This window comes from Podarcis raffonei, chromosome 8 (genome assembly GCF_027172205.1).
Source record: "Podarcis raffonei isolate rPodRaf1 chromosome 8, rPodRaf1.pri, whole genome shotgun sequence".
Taxonomy (NCBI): domain Eukaryota; kingdom Metazoa; phylum Chordata; class Lepidosauria; order Squamata; family Lacertidae; genus Podarcis; species Podarcis raffonei.
In genome coordinates this window covers 9899316-9919063 of record NC_070609.1, presented here as the reverse complement: position 1 = coordinate 9919063, position 19748 = coordinate 9899316, and the positions used below count along the sequence as shown (strand labels likewise).

Below are 19748 nucleotides of genomic sequence, written 5' to 3'. Positions count from 1 at the left end.
CAAATTGTTCTTCTCCACCCCTGGCCCTACCTGCCAACTGCATGAGGTACTTTAGGCTAATAGACACTGGCTGGCCCAACATAGACCCCACCTCCTGCCCCCAAAGAGCTTCTGGCCGAAGTGGGGTGTGCTGCCTGGGACTGATAGGAATTGCAGCACAGAACCTCTGGAGGGTGCCAGGTTGTTGAAGACTGCCCAAAACGATGTCCTACCTACCTCGAGCCACAGAAGCTGCCTTTGTAGCTGGAGTTGGCCAAGGTCCCTCCCAGGTGTGGTGGGAAATGGCCAGAGAATACAGGGAGCAGACCTTGCAGGGCTCAGCAGCAGCTACCTGGCCATGTCGTCCTTGGCGCTGGCCAAGCCACCCCTGCGCAGGCAAGACCCGTCCTTCGCATGCTTAGCAATCATCAGCCTACTAGTTTCCAGGGCTGTTTGTACTCTGTGCTGAAAGAGGATGCTGTTCATCATCATCATCATCTCCCATCTGACTGGGTTAGAATAATAACAATCCTTGAATTGAGAAAAGCTGGATTTTAATGTACCTGTTCACTGTTGAAGTGTGTGCAATATCTGTTGCTTTTTGCTTATTCCCTTCTGTTTCTGCTCTTCCTGGGGCCAGGCCAAGAGCTCAGTGGGGCAATGCATGTTCTCTCTGTCGCTGGAAGCCTTATTTGCTCCCTCTGTCTGCTCTTGTGCTCAGATCCTGCTTCTGGGCTTCTCACCTGACTGGCCACGGTGGGAACAGGATGCTGGATTCAGTGGGCCTCTGATCTAACCCAGCAGGGCTTCTTAGGCTGTGATTTCAGCAGGCGTTGCCCACTCTCGGGCAAAGCTCTCTTTGCAAACCATAAGGCCTAGCAACTTGCTTTTTAGGAAATAAAAACCAGAACGCTGGGAGTCTCCAATGAACGTTGGCTCCCAGAGCAAAAATCTGTGTGGTGCTTGCATGAAATGGCAGGATACGCATGCCCCTGCCATGGCTGGCTGAGGACGAAGGGACGACGGAGGCTTTGGTGAAGCTTTTGGTCTTCCTGCAGCCTGTTAGGAGGTGGCTGGCTGAGTCTTAAGAAGCCCTTCAGACAGGCAAAGGCGGCCAGGGATGGATGGGGAGGGAACTATCTGCAATTCTGCGTGTGCTGGCGGCTCTCTCCCTCTCTGGCTGAGAGTATCCTGGAATTTATTCTGACTCTGGGAAGGGAGCTTTTTCTCTCTCTTGGCTTCCTCCGGCAGTTCAGGCTGCCCCCTCCCGTCTTCACCCCACATCTCTGGTTTATTCCAGGTTCCCACTCCCAGTGAGGCTGAGAGTATCCCGCTCAAAGCACCCTTTTATGAACCCAGCACCACAGACGATCTCTTTGGCGGGGTCGCTGCCACCACAATGGAGGTGAGGGGGAGCCCGTGCCAAGGAGTTTTCTCTAGGGAAGAGCCCGCGTTGAGCACAAAGGGTGCAATCAAGGAGACCGAGCCCTCTGAAACGGGATCCGCTCTGACACCCTGAGATTCAGCTTCTTGGGTTTGCCTTGGAGAGAAAACCTAGCCTGTTAAGTTGTGGGTGAACATATCAGATAACCCAGCGATTCTTCAAACAGCTCTTGTTTATTCACAGGCCAGAACAGAACTGAACTGAAGGGTTCAGTCAGCCTGCTTATATAGAGCTCCAGTACAACGTAACTGTAACAGTTTTCTAAAACTATCCAATCACTGAACGTCACTTTCGATCCCTTATTTGCATAACTATCTACAGTATCCCCCTGCTGGCCCAGGGTGAGAACTTCAGTACATAACATAGCCCGTGCTGACCCCAGGGCCCCATGTGGAAGATCAGTATAACACACACACACACACACACACACACACACAACTCCCAGGATGTATCCTGCCCATCTGCGATCGCGCCTCTCAGAGCGTGGGATTTGGTTGTCGAGTGCACACCAGAGAATCCTGAGACTCATGGCTTCCTTTTTGTTTTTAAAGTCCTCAAAGTTTCTAGTCCTTATGGCTGCAAAACGTAGCAATTAATTTGCAAACTTGTGAGCAAGGCTTGGTGAGTTTTCTACAATATAGAAAGGGGGACCAAGCAAGATGAGTAGGGAGCAGAGGGCAGGGGGCTGCTTCAGCATCCCTCCTTTGCTACACACTTTTGCAGACACAAAAGCGTTACACTGCCTATAATCTGAGGCTGGATTCTCAGCAGCATTGCTTAGGATCCTGGCGTTTGCCTCTTGGATTGCACGGTGCTTCATAGTGCTGGTCAAAACAGATCTGTCCTTCAAACTAGCTGCTCCCACAAATGGGGACCTGTGTTTCCAACACAATTGGGCGAGCTGCAGATATGTTTGTTTGCCAGGTACTCTTCAGAATCAAGAGGGACGCGGGTGGTGCTGGGATCTAAACCACAGAGCCTAGGGCTTGCCGATCAGAAGGTCGGAGGTTCGAATCCCCGCGATGGGGTGAGCTCCCGTTGTTTGGTCCCAGCTCCTGCCATCCTAGCAGTTCAAAAGCATGTCAAGTGCAAGTAGATAAATAGGTACCGCTCTGGTGGGAAGGTAAACGGCCTTTCCGTGCGCTGCTCTGGTTCGCCAGAAGCGGCTTAGTCATGCTGGCCACATGACCCGGAAGCTGTCTGTGGACAAACACCTGCTCCCTCGGTCTATAGAGCGAGATGAGCGCCGCAACCCCAGAGTCATCCGCAACTGGACCTAACGGTCAGGGGTACCTTTATTTTACCTTCAGAATCAATATACTAATTCTGTGCACATCAACAGGCAGCACCGAGGGCCGGCCCAACCATTGGGCAGTGTCAAATGTCCACCTCAGACAGCTGAATTGTGGTGTTTTGAAGGGGCCATGAACTGTTGTTTATTTTATTATTGTATTAAGTCCCAAAATATTTTGGTGAGCTTTGGAGGCCTTGACTTGTGAGGGAGGGGCAGCATTTGTTGCTTTGCCTCAGGCAGAAAAATGTCTTGGGCCAGCCCTGATTACAAGAAAGAACAAGAAATAGCTGCCACATAGTCTGTGACACAAGTCCCTTGTGGCACGGCTCTTAGGGGGCGTGTTTATCCAGCCCCCACAGCTTTAACTAGGGCCCTCCTAGTCTGGGGCTCAGGCCTGGCCACATTAGCTGAGCTCAGCACAGAGAGAGCATGCAATGTTGACCCCTGTGACTGGCAGCCAGGATGACGCCTCTGGGTTGGCCTGGCCTGGCCACCATCACACCATACATTTAAAGAGCTATGATACCACTTTAAACTGTCATGGCTTCCCCCAAAGAATTCTGGGAGCTGTAGTTTGTTAAGGGTCCTGAGAGTAGTTATGTTATGTACTGAGTTGAATAGGATCCAAACTGCAGCAGTCTGATTGGTCCTAGAACAATAGGATCCAAAAGGCAGCAGTCTGATTGGTCCTAGAACAATAGGATTCAGAATGCAGCAGTCTGATTGGTCCTGGAACAATGCAGCAGTATGATTGGTTGGCAGGAACTACCCAATCATGCTCCAGATAGAAGTGAATCCACAACCTGATTGGCTTACAGTAGAATTCCGGAATTAGCCAATCATGTGCAGCCCATTGTGTAAATAATGTATATAAAGCAGATACTTTGAGGGGACATTCATTCATTCCTCCTCACCACTATGAGCTGAATAAAGAGCATGAAATCACTTTGCGACTCTGAGTATATTTCAAGTTAGGAGACCCTTTTTTCCAGTCACATATAGGCACTTCCCAGAGTTCCCTTTGCAGAGGGATTGATTGCCAAATCACCCTGGGAACTGCAGCTCTGGGAGGGGAATAGGGGGTCTCCTAGCAATGCTCAGCACCCTTAGAGAACTACAGCTCCCAGAATTCCATGGGGGAAGTCATGACATAGTCATCAGGCCCTGGCTTGGTCATCAGAGCAGCATGGTCTCCACTTCAGTCCAGATTTGGCTGCTCCTGTCTCCAAGCCAAAGCCTCCAGCTCTGGGAACCGAATTCAGGAACCCTGGTCCACCATCACAGCCTCCCACCCACCTCAGTGTAAACACTGTGGGATGCAAGAAGGGATGTGGAGGGGGAACAGCAGTTAAGTAAATATCCTCCCCTCCAAACCACCAATCCATTCCTTCCCTCTGCAGGAGGCCCCGCGATACCACGAGCTGCCGACGCTGGAAGAGCGAGAGGCTGCGGCAGACGCTGGCCCCAGCATGGAGGACGAATATCTGGACCAGATCAACCCCATTTATGACGCGCTCTCCTTCGCAGCCACGGAGGAAGAGGCCGCCATGGCTCCCATGCCCACCGACAAGGCCTTTATCATGTCCAGGGCTATGTATGTCTGAGCCCTGAGCCTGGATTTCCACCCGAGGCCCAGAGATGAGGATGCTATATCTCGCGCTGGACCTGGAGAGATGTCGCTTCTTTTGACGCTATATCCCGTTAGATGCCCAGCGTGGTTCCCTTGAAAATCCCGGGTTTCTCGTGTGCCTTAGATGGGCAGGAGCGCGTCCTGCTCCAAGCAGGCCTTCTCATTCCTTCCGTTCCTTCTCCAGCAAGGCCAGAGCTGTCCCACCATGCCAAACACACGTAGTGCCTTCATCTTTTGTCTTTTGAAATAGGCCTGGTGGCGGCTTATACCCTCCCAGCCTCCCCTAAAGTCTAGTGGGCCTTCCTTAGCCAAATTTCCCTGACCCTGAGCCATCTGGCTGTCGGACAAATGCTACGTTTACAGTAGAATCCAGAGTCCTCAGAACCACTTCCCATGCGTGGATGCAGGGGCCAAGTACCTCTTGCAGCTTCTCCCCCCGTGGAGCTAGCTTTTGACTCCTGCCAAAGCCAGTTGGGGGTGGTGGATTTTATACCTCCTTAGGTACCCCCCCTTCTCTTGGTGCCCTTGTATTAACGTCTCCTGCCTAGAGGATGCCTGGCACCTGGTAAAACTATGACTCCTGGGCTTTGCCACTTCGTATTGCAGATGGAGGTTTCCCGATTGCTCCCCGCCACCCCCAAAAGGGAAAAGAATCCTACACATAGAAAATGGGCATGTTGGGAAGAAGTCTTGATTAGACTCCCCCAGCATCTAGTTTTCTCTGGGTGGAGAGTTTTCCATGTGTGTTGGGGTGGGGGAGATTCAGTCGCGCAGTTCCGTCTGCACTCTGGAACGCAACAACATCAGACGAGAGCTAGATCAGACTCCGAGATACGATTGGATCTTCACATGACATGATCACACCTTAGGTGAATGTTTAGGCTCCTTCCAGAAGGCACAAGAAATGCCTGCCAGGTGCCTGGCAACCACCACCACAGTGTTAGCCATCTTTGGGGTTTGACATGCTAGATTCCTCGGCCACGGGGTGGGCAACTAGTCGCGGGTACTCCGCTTCTCATTGTGTCCTCGAAACAATCTTGGCATGCGCTCCCGACTGCGCATGGCGTCTCCCACCAAGCACCCGAGAGTATTGCTTCCTCCTTGCCCTAATACACTGCCAGCCCCAGGGAGTTCCCCATTTGAGTGAGTGCAAAAGATAGGGTCTATTGCTGTTGAAAGCTGAGCTCTCCTCCCTAAGCAACCATATGCACACACCCCAGGAGCTGTCAGCTGCAATAGAATACGTCTCGTAGCAGAGAGCCAAGGGCGAGTGGCATCTCCTTCTGCGGCGGTATTCAAGGGGTGGCTGGGCATGTCTTTGCAATGACTGCTTTTTTAAAAAGGGACTAGGACATCCCTGCTTGGACTACCTCCCAACTGCAGTGTTGAAGGTGCCAATTTATCACTAGGCCAGGGATATGAGCTGTGACAGCCTTTTTAGCAAGGGGGTTGGAAACGCTGGTATCTGTGCATAACGATCTCTCGTTGGGTCTGCGGCACGTCATCAGGACTCGACCCCATACCAAATCCTGGAACCTGAAGGGTGGCAAGGCAGCTTGTGCTGCCCCACTCGGCTCTGGCCAAAGGAGGGAACTGCAGGGAGAACAGCAAGGAAGGATCTTCACATCAGTTGGGCAAAGTAAGTCGTGTGGCAGCTCCCTATAAAAGCTGCCAGGCGCAGGTTACTGTTGCTGTGTTGCTGGCAAGAGGCCATTTTTGTCCACAAGCCCAAGTTTGGAGTGCTGTGCCTGATCTCGCCTGTTACCCCAACAAGGACCAGTTAGGCAGTGACTGTTGCAGTACAACGTCGCTGTGAAGCCTTCAGGTGTCTGCAGCACATCTGGTAGTCAGTCAGTCAATCAATCAATCAACCTCCCATCTAGATTTAGTCACTGTCCAGAAGTTTGGTGGGGACCTTATGGACCTTTAGTTGTTCTTGGCCTCCCAGCAGCTTAGTCCGGCAGTGCCTGGAGGTCCCCTGGTCTCCCAGCCCCACATGAGAGGACACACTGAGATCATTCCATGTTTCAGAGTTTCTACTTTTGAGTGGGGAGGTTGGTGCCACAAACTCGCACTGGCATAATTTTCCTATAGCTCAGGCTCCGGTTGCTACTTGAATTGTGAATCTGTTCCCCAAGGGCTCAGGAGCCGCCCGGGCTCCTGATCTGAAAATGTGAAGGGTTGTTTTGTAGGTTTGCTGTTTTTAGTTGTTGCCTTTTTGCCACTGCTGCTGTTTCCCCTGGGCGCAGGTACAGATTGGCGCTGCAGGATTTTTTATTGTGATTACGATTGTTTTTTACTACCTGTTCCTCTTGACTTCACTGATTTTAACACTAATGCCATGAATCTCAGGGTCTGAGGGAAGGAATGATTGAAACACAAGATGCCTTTTCCCCTCAATGCCCTTTTCGTGCCTTTGCTTGACGCTGAATGGACAGATCTCAGTGGGAACACAGATGGACTTTCTTCTTTTTTAAATAAACTTTTTACTGATGTTGTTTCTTAAAAATAAATGTTTTTCAAACCCTCGTAATGATAGCATCATGCTTTGTGGCTGAGGAGGGTCCGAACAGTTCCAGATTTGTTATCTTGCCATGGGCTAGGTGTCCTGGGGAGGGTTCGGAGACGTCCACCGATTTGACGCCTAGATAAATAATGAGCCTTGGATCACACCCACTACATACATAGAAAGCACGAGGCTTCCTCACAAAGACTCTTGGGAAGTGCCGTTTGCTCAGGGTGCTGGGAATTGTAGCTCGGTGCAGGGTAAACTACAGTTCCCATGAATATATATTGGGGGGAAGAAGCAATTATATATATATATATATATATATATATATATATAATATATATATATATATATAATATATATATATGGGGAATATATCAACATTCTGGGCGTTGGCCCGACTTTGAGGAAAGGCGAGGATCCTACAAGCCTCCCATGTGGGTAACTATGGAAACCTTCGGCGCGCGGAACCTAACGGCGCTCACAAAGATGGCGCCGCCCGTGAGGTTTTTTTCCTTTACTTCCTCCCACCTATCAAACTCTATGGTTTTTTGCGGGCCACTCTTGCCCCTTAAGCTCTGTGGCCACCTGACCTTGCTCCTGTTCTCCGCAGCTGACCTTGCTGGCTTAGCGGGGGTCGCTCCGCCTCTCCATTAAGAAAAGCAGCCAGTGACAAGGCGGCAGGGAACCCTATCCCCAGCGCCGTTCGAAAAACAACCAATGGGGACGCGGCGGCCCCGCGGAAAAGGAGACCAATGGCCGAGAGGAGCCCGGATTCATTCCCATAACCGGCCCAATCGGGGCGGACGGCACGGCGAGCACAACCAATGGGGAGCTTTTCCTTGGAGCGGAAGCGGCGGGATACGGCCATGCCTGCGAGCCACGGAGGGGGGCTGCCTGAGGGGGCGAGGCTTGTGTGCGCAGCAGCCAGTCGCGCCACGGCGGAGGGCGAGCACGGGCGGCGCTGGCCAATGGCGGCGCCTGGGGGGCGGGGTTTGTGGGCAGGCGGGTTCGGGTGTCCCCCGGCTCCGGCTCTCTCTGCTGCTGCCTCTCTTCCTGCCGCCGCCGCCACCGCGTGAGTTGGGAGCCGGGCAGGAGAGTCCGGGGCCGGAGGGCGGCGGGGCTCCGGCGGGGCGGGAGGGTGGGAGAAGCAGGGGGGGGGGGAGAAGCAGGGCAGGGAGGGCAGCTAGGCAGCCAGGGAGGGCGGCAGGCACGCGAGGGGAGAAGGAGGGGAAACCAAAATGGAGTCTGCAGTGAGGGGAGTGGGAGGGAGGAGCTCTGGGAGAGGGTGGGCCCAAGGGTGGGGGAGGGGAGGGCCCAGGGGTGCTGGTGGGGGGTGGGGTGGGCCCAGGGGGTGGGAACCCCTCCTGCTGCGAGAGGATCTCCCTCGGCCCAAGCCACCGGTTCCCGCTTTCAAGGGAATGGCCGCAGCTCGTCGGCAGAGCATGTGGCTTCCTCGCAAGGAGATCCCAGGTTCAAGTTGCAGCATCGCCCCCGCTCCCCCCAGGTATAAAGCTCCTGCCTCAAATTCCAGAGAGCCCCTGGTGGTGCATCAGCCTGTAGCACCATAGCCTGAAGTGAGGAATCATGGAAAAGATTGTTTCTAGGCTTGTTCTGAGTGCGATGTTGGTGTGTCTTTTAGAGTGGTCTACAGCTACACGCAGGGCTTGCCGATCAGAAGGCCGGTGGTTTGAATCCCCGCAATGGGTTGAGCTCCCGTTGCTCGGTCCCTGCTCCTGCCAACCTAGCAGTTCGAAAGCACACCAGTGCAAGTAGATAAATAGGTACCGCTCCGGCGGGATGGTAAACTGCGTTTCCGTGCACTGCTCTAGTTTGCCAGAAGTGGCTTAGTCATGCTGGCCACATGACCCGGAAGCTGTACGCCGGCTCTCTTGGCCTATAGAGCGAGATGAGCGCCACAACCCCAGAGTCGGTCAGGACTGGACCTAATGGTCAGGAGTCCCTTTACCTTACAGCTACACGCACATCAGATCTGCCAGGGTTTCAGGCACGAGTTTCCCCTGCCACTTTCTGGAGATGCTGGGGAGAATTCTGAATTGGCCAAAGCCTCATCGTAGAGCCACCTGGAAGTGCCCCCCGAGCACCAATGGTGATCTGGCGAGCGCTAACTAAGTAATAGAGCATCTGCTTTGGATGGCGAAGGGCACAGGTTCAGTCTCCCGGAAACTCTAGGTAGGACTGGGAGAGTTTCCCGCACGCCCTGGCTGAAAACTTTGAGGGCTGTTGTCAGCTTTGTGGTGCATCAGCCTGGAATAGGATAGAGGGGAGGACTTTGAATTTACAAATGTTTCATTGTGTGGAAGTCCTCACCACTCACCACAGGTGACCCAGTGAGCGATTACCCAGTGGTTAGAGTATCTGCTTTGGATGTGGAAGGGGACAGGTTCAGTCTCCCGGCAACTGCAGGTATGGCTGGGGAAAAACACACACAATTCTGAAACCCTGGAGAGCCACTGTCAGCCAGTATGAACTGGACTGAACTGGGTGGATCCCCGTGGTCAGACGTATAAGGCAGCTTCCTACGACTGCAGCCTAACTGCAAGTCCTGGAAATGTCAGCTCAGACGCTTGCACAGGACGGCAGTCTTGAGTATCGCAAGCTTCCCCTTCTTTTGCTCTTACTGTACTGTAAAAGCATTTCAGGCCAGGTGGTTCTTGGCATGTATACCCTGATTCTTCAGAAGTGCCCCCTTTTTAGGAGAAAGGGGCTCAGTGGTAGGGCAAACGTCCCAGTTTCGGTCCTCTGCATCTCCTGGTAGGGCTGCCAGTGCCCCATGCCTGAAACCCTGGAGAGCTTTTGTGAATCAGTGTACACAGTATTGAGCTAAATACTCTCAGGCTTTTAGGCCACTATTATAAGAGCTTTATACTGGGTTGTGCTGCTGATCTATGTCCACTCACCCCTAGACCACCCTTCCCCCAACTGTGGGTCCCTAGATGTTGAACTACAGCCCCATAGCCTGAAGCCCCATAGCCTGAAGTGGGGAAGCATGGAGAAGCTTGTTTCTAGACTTGTTCTGAGTGTGATGTTGGTGTGTCTTTTAGAGTGGTCTAAACACATCAGATCTGCCAGGGTTTCAGGCAGGAGTTCCCCCCGCCACTTCCTGGAGATGCTGGGGACTCTTTGATGTGGAGCATGTAGCTTACAACTGAGCTACAACCCTGTCCTATATTAAGCCAGGATACTTCTCTGTCTCTTCTGTTGATGAGTCCTGCCACTGGTCAACAACCAGTGGAAGCAGATTGACCCAGGCCATTGGTCTGCTGCTTTGAACCTGATACTAGGAATTGGTGGCCATATTCCAACCTTTGCTCATTGCAAAGCATAGGCTGTCACATTGAAGAATGGCCATTTCTGAAGGCCTTGAACAAAACCTTCCGCTTGAGCAGTTCTTTCCTTCTCCCTAGCTCCTCGCCATGGGTAATGTCCTGGCTGCCAGCTCCCCAGCGCCCCCTGCTGCCGTGCCAGGGCCAGGTTCTGGCCTCGTATCGGTTCCACCGGGATTCTCCATGCCCCCTGTCAGCGGGCTGGTTCCCCCAGCAGCAGATCGTGCCACAGAAGACAAGTGTGACCAGCTTCCCAACCCAGGCACCTTCGAGGAGTGTCACCGCAAATGCAAAGGTAAAATGCTCCACCAGCACATGGCAAAGGAAGGCAGCATCTATCTCATGGGACTCTTGTACTCCTAAAACAAAAGAAGCTCATGTCTCCGTGTTGTTGGATTTCCAGCTTATTGAGTTCATATTTTGCCATGCAAGTTGCATGTTTAGAGCATGTCTCTGGTGTGTCTGGTCTGTGCACAGACTCTGGGATCCTCTCTTGGATTTTATTTATTTCATGCATATTGCATGTTCCATCATGTAAAATGAAAGCTGCATCTTAGGGGTTTCCCAGGTGGTGTTTCATCCAGGCACTGAGCAGACCCAGATCTGTTATGCGCCTTTGTTTTGGATCCTGGGAGCATGGAAGTAAGACATGCTCTGAGAGTGCTCCCATCAAAATAGTGAGAACCCCAGTTTCTTTTCTGAAAGCAAAAGCTGCATTGCTACGTTTTCACGATAACCTAGCAGCGATGTGTGCTAAAGACTTGGTTAGCCAGAAGGTGGGCAGAGACCCTGATCTGTTATCTCTTCTCAGTGGCTAAGAGGGAGCTGCCAAGGCAGATGCCAGTTCAAATCTCCCCTTGGCCATGAACATGGGTAGGCAAACTAAGGCCCGGGGGCAAGATCTGGCCCAATCGCCTTCTAAATCCAGCTCGCAGACAGTCCGGGAACCAGCATGTTTTTACATGAGTAGAATGTGTCCTTTTATTTAAAATGCATCTCTGGGTTATTTGTGGGGCATAGGAATTCATTAATCCCCCGCCCCAAATATAGTCCGGCCCCCCCACAAGGTCTGGGGGACAGTGGACCAGCCCACTGCTGAAAAAGTTTGCTGACCCCTGGCCATGAACTTACCACGTGACCTTAGCCATGCCTGCCTTATTTCGATGTGCAATATGGGGATAGCAGCGCTGGCATTATTTGTAAACTTCTTCTAAGAAAAACTGAAAATTCCTTGCTGGCTTTCAGTTGTACATCTGTGCAGTGGAGTTTAGTGTGTGGGACTGAGACCTGGGAGACCAGGGTTCAAATCCCCACTCAGCTGTAAGGCTTGCTAGGTGATCTTGGGCTAGTTACAGTGCCATCCTAATCTACCGTGCAGGGTCTTTGTGAGGATAAAATGGCGCAGGGACAGAAACCCTCTAAGCTTGAGCAGCTTAAAGTGACATATGTATAGGTGTGAAGGTCTTTCACTTTTTAACAATCCTTGATTTTGTGGTAAATGCTTAATTCTTTTTATTAGTCCTCCTGCTTGCTTTTCTTTCATGATGGATCATTATAGAGGCTTTCTGTGCTTTTCTCATCTGATCTCCCATCCAACCACTGACCAGGCCTAGGCTTGGCTTGAGCAAGGCTGCTATATGCTATGGTGGTCACACCAGACTCTGGAACGTGGCTCTGTACAGGCAGTGACCGTTTCATGCAAGGGTTCCGTTCCCGGCCCCTGTGTGCATAAGCATGCCCCTTCCCCCGTTCCACCCCCGTTCTACCCTCTTCCAGGTGAAAAGAACTGGCATGTCAGTAGTTGCACGTCAATTGGACACGCCTAAATGGCCGCCACCTGTAATCTGTCATGTCCTCCGGCTGTGCAGAGTACTTACATAAATAGCTATCATATAATTATTCCAAAAACCTTGCAGACACATTTTGAGAGGGCATCGCTGTTCCAGGGGCCAGAGAGAGGCTGCATTTTGCCCCTGTGCCTTTGGTTCCCCTTTCCTAACACAGGGTGTATATTACTTGTGATATGGCCAAGGATAGCTTGGCCAAAAAATTCCATTCCTTAGGCAGGAGGTGTCAGAGGGGCTGTCACTTTCCCGAAGCTGCTTTCCATCTTCGCATGCGCTTTTTAAAAAATGATTCTAGTCCAGAGTTAGGGAGACCATTTCCTTTTGACTTCTTGTTTCTTGTGTGGAAAAGGCTAACAGTAGGCACAATGTATCGGGACTAGTTTCATTCATTTATGTAGCGTGAATGTTGATAGTCCCCCTTGCTTCCTTCAATGCCGAGTGCCAACTCTTCATTTAAACAGTCTAAGGCCTGGTCTCACCCATGCTGTGGGACGAGGTGGTTAGATCAACACGGACTGGGCTAGAGGGTCGGTGGGAATCACTTTGTGTGTGTGTGTACCCCTGCATGGAAAACTTGCAAGCGAGAAACGAGCACATTCCGGGAGTGTGGGTTAGCTTGGAACCTTTCTCCCTTCCGTGATAATTTAGTTCAGGGACAGCCAATGTAGTATCCTCCAACTCCCATCAGGCCCAGCCAGTATAGCCAGTTGTCAGGGATGATGGGAGTTGCAGTCCAATTGCACCTGGAGTTCATCACACTGGCTACCCCAATTTTGTTATTTGATTTGCAGGAGGTTTCCCCCCTCCCCCTTAATGCAAGGAAAGCATTCAAAAATAGCAGTTTCCGCAGAGACACACAGCCTGAAGTGGTGCATCCTATTCTACCAATTCATTCAGCTGCCTGTGTACACTAGACCAGACTTCAGCTGGTGCATATCAGACCTGTTTTCCAAAAGATGTTTGCTTTCTTAGGTTTCTTGCCAGAGGCCTGAAGGTTGGATCTCATGGCTCTGCCTTCTTACCCGTGCCGACACCCAGCATGGAAAACATTTCCACACACTCTCCTGATTGCCTGTAGCATGTCCTGCCTTTCATTCAAGCAGCTCAGGATTGCAGGTGCTGGGTTCTCTCTCATTAGCCTTGCAATGAGAGGTAGGCTAGGCCCAGAGTGCGGCCAAGTGGGAATTTGAACGCATTCCTTGTAATCAGACACTGGGCATCTCTGGGAGAGGCCCTAATAGCTCTCGTTTTGAGCAAGGGAAGCTTGAACGGCGATAACGTGACCATATGATGATCTGACACCCTCTTTTCTCAACTTTTCAGAATTATTCCCCATCCAGATGGAGGGCGTGAAATTGACTGTGAATAAAGGTCTCAGCAACCACTTCCAGGTAAGAGTGACTCCTTTGAATTTGCAGGCAATCTCACTCTAGAGATCTTGGGTTGCATCTAACTAAGTCTTGATTTCAATGGGCTTACTCAGTGAATGAATTGGATAAAAACCTATTGTAACAGTAAGCCATGGTTTGCAGCACACAAGCCTGTTTTTAGTCCTTAGTAATTTTTGCAAGCAATATTTTGCATTAACCTGTGCAAATGTTGATGTAACTGCCTATCCAGTCCTATCTGTTCTTGGTATTTGTGGTGCATCAGCCTAAAATATGAGAGAGAGAGAGAGAACATTCTGAACTGACAAAGGCTTCAAAGTGTGGTCACCTGGAAGCAGTTGTCACTCACCCCAGGCGATCTGGCAAGCGGTTGCCGAGGGCTGTGGCTCAGTGCTAGAGTATCTGCTTTGGATGCAGAAGGACACAGGTTCATTTATTGGCATCCACATGACTAGGGAGAGACCCCTGTCTGAAATACTTGAGAGCTTTTGCCAGTCAGTGTAGTCAGTGTTGGGCTAGATGGACTTACTTGGTATACATTGGCTTGTTGTGTTCCTACATCTTATTTTCACATTGCCGTTTCACACATTTGTTGCCTTCTTAAGGTCAATCACACGGTGGCTCTCAGTACGGTTGGCGACTCCAATTACCACTTTGGGGTGACGTATGTAGGGACAAAGCAGCTGAGCCCCACAGAGGTAAGTTTGCAAGCATTGTGGTGGGGAGAAACAATAGGTGCTGTTTTTGTGCATATTAGGCAGCTGAATAATTGGGTCATCCTGACTGTCTCTCATCTGTCTCAGTCAGGATCACTTTCTCCCATTTTATTTATTTAAAATACCATTTAATCTCCCGCAGCAAAAGGTTTTGGGATGGCGTGCAAAAGCACAAACAACTTTTACACGACATAGAAACACGAATCTGAGATCCTTCTGGCCATAACTTTTGTTACTCAAGGTTAGAGAACGGGTTATAAATATTTTAATAAAATAAAGTTGAAACAAAATGAAATCAAACAAAATGTATAACTCAAGTTAAAATAGTTTTATTTGGGTACTCATTGATTGGTAATTTGAGGGTTCTTGATAATAGAATCATAGAATTGTTGGAGGGACCTTATTGGTCATCTAGTCCAACCCCCTACAATTTGTGCCTGTTGTTCTTATTCTTTCTACTTTACTTTGTTCTCTGAGTTGTATTTCATGTAATTATGATAGCCTCCCTTTAGACTGTACCTTGGAACAGAATTCGAACAGCTTAGTTCCCGAATGTTTTGGCATAAGTGCGCTACCTAAACAAGTTACTTATTGGTTAGCCTTTGAACGTGCCTTTGTTCCTCTCTCTGCCTCAGGCCTTCCCCGTTCTGGTAGGGGACATGGACAACAGCGGCAGCCTCAATGCACAGATCATTCACCAGCTCACAAACAAAGTTCGCTCCAAGGTGGCCTTCCAGGTACTGAGTTGTTGGCTGAGCTCCTCCTCCTCTTCTCCCTTCCCACAGGTCCTCCTGCTGCTGCCATCTTCTTGCAGATCCAGGCCTTGCAGTATGCCCTGGGCCCTTTGGGTCACGGGGTATGTTGCTGCCCTGTGAATGAGGCTTGTAAATATCCCTCTTTTCCTGATCACCTACGGCGAGCAGAATTGCCTTCAGGTGACCAGGGAGGTGCCCTGCACTGCAAAACTAGATTCCCATTTAATTTACGACTACCAACTGACTAATGGACTAATAATCCCTGTCCATTGCTTAGGATTGGTTGAGAAGACTTTCTTACTTTATTTTTATATTTTAAATGCAGCCTCTCCCCCTCTTAGTCTGCTCTCTCCACGGTCCCTCTTTGATTTGGGGATTTGCAAGGGTGGGGAAAGGGATTGGCTCTGGGATTCCCTGTTGTATGACTTGATAGCGATTCAGCCTCTTGGCGTCTCCTCAGAGAAGATGTATCTGCATGCAAGGCCAGGCTGTGTACTTGAGATCTCTTAATGCCTTGACAGTAAAGTAAAGGTAAAGGTACCCCTGCCCGTACGGGCCAGTCGTGTCCGACTCTGGGGTTGCGCGCCCATCTCGCTTAAGAGGCCGGGGGCCAGCGCTGTCCAAAGACACTTCCGGGTCGTGTGACGAAGCTGCATCTGGCGAGCCTGCGCAGCACACGGAAACGCCGTTTACCTTCCCGCTAGTAAGCGGCACCTATTTATCTACTTGCACTTAGGGGTGCTTTCGAACTGCTAGGTTGGCAGGCGCTGGGACCGAGCAACGGGAGCGCACCCCGCCACAGGGATTCGAACCACCGACCTGACAATCAGCAAGTCCTAGGCGCTGAGGTTTTACCCACAGCGCCACCCGCTTCCCCAAGTGGCTACCGGCAACTGACTTCTTGCCCCTTGTGTCTCCCATCACATGGTGGTTCAATGTGGCCCTTGTGTGTCAAATTCCTTGTGCCAAATAAAACAAATGTTTCTCCTCCCCCTGGCCATCCAGACGCAGCAATCAAAATTCGTGAACTGGCAAGTGGATGGGGAATACCGGGGCGCAGACTTCACTGCAGCCGTCACGCTAGGGAACCCCGATATCTTAGTGGGTTCAGGTGAGAAAGCTCCCATTCTCCTCTCCTCATTAGACTGGCCTTTGGCGTGGTTCCCTCTGTCCTGAGGGTGTGATCCACATGGCTGTATTTCTACCTGTCAGGTCCTGACCAATCCCCTCTCCTCTCCGCCCCACAGGGATCCTGGTAGCGCATTACCTACAGAGCATCACACCTTGCCTGGCGCTGGGTGGGGAGCTGGTATACCATCGCCGCCCGGGAGAGGAGGGAACCGTCATGTCGCTTGCTGGGAAGTATACAGGTACCGACACAGCCTGCCAGATCCACCCGCAAAACAGTTCCCGCAAAGCATCTCGAAGCAATTTCACAGTAAAAACAGTTTCATACGTAAAAGCCGCACAGATGCGGAATGGTATACAGAATTTAGGGCCTATTTGAACTCTGTTCTGCATATCTCACTGCTTGGCTCTCCTTGGCACCAGTGTACACACAGAAGATTAGGGTTGTCTCTCAAAAACAGAGGCAGAAAGGATTAGGCTGCAATTTTCAACTCCTTTAAAGAAAAAAGATAACATTCCTGATTCTCAACATGCGATTAGGGGCGGGGGTGACCAGTGCTAGCTTGAAGACCTTAGCCTTTGCAGGTTTACTTAAGAGATAAGCCACGCTTGATTTTTGTGGAGCTTTAAATTTTTTTATTGAATTTATATACCGCCCTATACACGGAGATCTCATAGGACTTCAGCCTTTGATGTTCTGGGCACTAGAAAATAAAAATCAAACTATGTCCACGCTTTTCCTTGGACTTATTACATGAATGATGCTGAGAGGTCAAATGCAGGAAAATGGTGCTCTCTGTGGCCTTGTTGCAGTTGCTTAAAAAATATATATGCTGCATCATGTATTTGAAATGCCACCTTTCTGCCTTGTTGGGCCCCTAATGCTTAAGGCCTTTAATCTTGCTGTGGGTCAGGGCGGGGCCAGGACAGATGACCTCTGCTTGCCCACCAGGTCTAGTATCCTGTTTCCAACAGTGGCAAACCAAACGCTGCCAGGAAGCCCATAAGCAGGGTGCAAAGGCAAGAGGGCTCCTCAATATTTTCTGGTTTAGAGCGTGGTGCTGATAATGCCAAAGTTTGCAGGTTCAATCCCCGCATGGGACAGCTGCGTATTCCTGCATTGCAGGGGGGTTGCACTAGATCAGTGTTTCCCAGACTTGGGTCACTAGCTGTTTTTGGACTACAATTCCCATCATCCCTGATGACTGGTCTTGCTAGCTAGGGATGATGGGAGTTGTAGTCCGAAAACAGCCGGAGACCCAAGTTTGGGAAACAGTGGACTAGAAGATCCATGGGGTCCCTTCCAACTCTATGGTGGCTGCCTGTAGCTTGGAGGTGGGGAACCTCTGGCCCTCCGGGTACTGCTAGACCACAACTCCCATCCCCGTTACTGACCGTTGGCTGTGCTGCTGGGGGCCAATTGGTGTTGGAGTCCCAGCAGCACCTACGACAGGGGTCAGCAAACTTTTTCAGCAGGGCGCCGATCCACTGACCCTCAGACCTTGTGTGGGGCCGGACTATATTTTTTGGGGGGGGAAATGATAAAAGAGCCCCACGAGCCCCGGTGGCTACTTACCTGTGTCTTGCGAGCAGCAGAGGCTGATGGCAGTGGGATGATGAGCGGCACACGAAATGGCTCTGGAGGGGGGTTGCTTAAAATGGTGGCCGCTCAAGCGCTGCTGCTGCTGGCACCAACACAGCCCAGCCCCCTTCCTCCTCTAGGCAAGGCGGGGAGAAAGCAGGAGGAGGGAGGGACAAGGTCCCGCCATCGTTGTTTGAGGGAGAGGGATACACACAGTGATTCCCGGACCATCCGCGGGCCGGATCCAGAAGGCAATTGGGCCTGATCCGGCCCACAGGCCTTAGTTTGCCGACCCATGACCTACGAGGTCACAGACCTGCCACTCCTCCTTTTTCAGCTGCTAAGGACCAGTGACAGATCCATGGAGGAAAAGGCCTAATATTTTCCCAAGGAGAGGCTGGGTTCCTGGGTTCTCAGCGATTCTTTCTCTCTTTCCCCCCCTCAGCGCCTAACTGGATTGGGACTCTGACGCTAGGGCAGGCCGGAGCACACGCCACGTATTACCACAAAGCCAGCGATCAGGTTAGTGGCCTCTTGGTGATGGTTTGTGGGGCAAGAATAAAGCAAGGAAATAACTGTTGGTGCGAAGTGTTCCTTCCTTGAACCACCTCCTCATCCTCCCTTTCTGTGTCCTTTCAGTTGCAAGTGGGGGTGGAGTTTGAAGCCAGCACCCGCATGCAGGACACGAGCGTGACGTTTGGCTACCAGCTGGACCTCCCCAAAGCCAACCTACTTTTCAGAGGTACGGCATCCGTCTCCATCCTGGTTTAGACCGCATGTTTCTACCCGAGGATAATGAGGCGTGGTGGGGAGACCGGCCGCTTGAGAGTTTCCCTTTTTGCTTCCGTTTTGAGTATGCTGATTCCTGGCTAGCTGGCACCCGCCGTGTGGAACGCCCTCCCATCGGATGTCAAGGAGTTAAACAATTACAGTGGTACCTCAAGTTAAGTACTTATTTCGTTCCGGAGGTCCATACTTAACCTGAAACTGTTCTTAACCTGAAGCACCACTTTAGCTAATGGGGCCTCCCGCTGCTGCCGCACGATTTCTGTTCTCATCCTGAAGCAAAGTTCTTAACCTGAAGCACTATTTCTGGGTTAGCGGAGTCTGTAACCTGAAGTGTATGTAACCCGAGGTACCACTGTATACGACTTTTAGAAGACTTCTGAAGGCAGTCCTGTTTAGGGAGGTTTTTAATATTTGATGTTTTATCATATTTTGTTGGGATCTGCCCAGAGTGGCTGGGGAAACCTAGCCAGATGGGTGGGGTATAAATTATTATTATTATTATTATTATTATTATTATTATTATTATTATTGCACAGCTGTGGGCAGAAAGGACCCCAGGCAGCCTCTGAATGCTAATGTATGAACACGATGCCAGAGAGAGAGGGACACACGATTCCACACAAGACAAAATACAGTTTAGGCCCGCCTCGTTCTGCCGGCCAGCCTCCACTGCTTCTGACCATGGCTTTCCCCCTTCTCCCTTCAGGCTCCGTTGACAGCAACTGGATCGTAGGAGCAGCCCTGGAGAAGAAGCTCCTCCCCCTGCCCCTCACGTTGGCGATGGGCGCCTTCCTCAACCACCGCAAGAACAAATTCCAGTGTGGTTTCGGCCTGACCATTGGCTAAGCCCGCCAGCCCTTCCTCCTCCTCCTCCTCTTCCTCCCACCGATTCAGTGCAGCTCGCACCCACTTTGCCCCGCCACCTGCATCCTCCTTTGGCTAGGGGTCGCCTCAGTGGGGTGGGCGTGGGGGGCCCGGGGAGCATAGGCGCGAGGGGATGGAGCAGGACGCGTCAGGGTGCAGCTAGCTGGTTCTCAGGGAACTTGGGGGCAGGGGTCTGCGTGGGGCTTGGGGGGCTTCTTCCTGTCTCCCCCTCTGGGCTTCTGCCCCCAAGGTACGGTTTTTTTTGCAAGAGCCAAAGGCGCCCATGACATAAGCAGTTGCAATCGCTGCTCTGCCTGCCTGCTGCCACTAGAGGGGGGTGCTGCTTCGGGGATGGGGGGGGGAAGGCCTCTTCTTCTTTCTAAGGGGATCTGCGGCTGCTGGCGCGGCAAGAGGGGGGCACAACGGTTTGGGCTTGGCATGGGGGGGCGGTTCCTGCACCCAGGACGGGGTGCTTT

The 19748-nt window shown here is 51.4% G+C and overlaps 2 protein-coding genes across 3 annotated transcripts in view; both read left to right on the top strand.

Moving 5' to 3' along the window:
• Positions 1-5010, top strand: part of NECTIN2 (nectin cell adhesion molecule 2) — a 95018-nt gene extending 90008 nt beyond the window's left edge. Inside the window, exons 8-9 of one of the 2 annotated variants that reach the window (XM_053397837.1) lie at positions 1280-1384; positions 4118-5010. In XM_053397837.1, the coding sequence (XP_053253812.1) occupies positions 1280-1384; positions 4118-4321 (309 nt within the window). In that variant the 3' untranslated portion in view covers positions 4322-5010. The remainder of the gene's footprint in view (positions 1-1279; positions 1385-4117) is intronic. The other variant, XM_053397839.1, reaches the window with a different exon arrangement.
• A 4219-nt stretch (positions 5011-9229) lies between these two features.
• On the top strand, positions 9230-19355 carry TOMM40 (translocase of outer mitochondrial membrane 40). The gene is made up of 10 exons (XM_053397829.1): positions 9230-9283; positions 10285-10498; positions 13374-13441; positions 14044-14136; positions 14790-14891; positions 15915-16020; positions 16157-16279; positions 18065-18141; positions 18259-18361; positions 19115-19355. The coding sequence occupies exons 1-10, from the start codon at positions 9245-9247 to the stop codon at positions 19252-19254; spliced, it is 1065 nt and encodes a 354-aa protein (XP_053253804.1). The 5' UTR covers positions 9230-9244; the 3' UTR covers positions 19255-19355.
• The last annotated feature ends 393 nt before the right edge of the window (positions 19356-19748 follow it).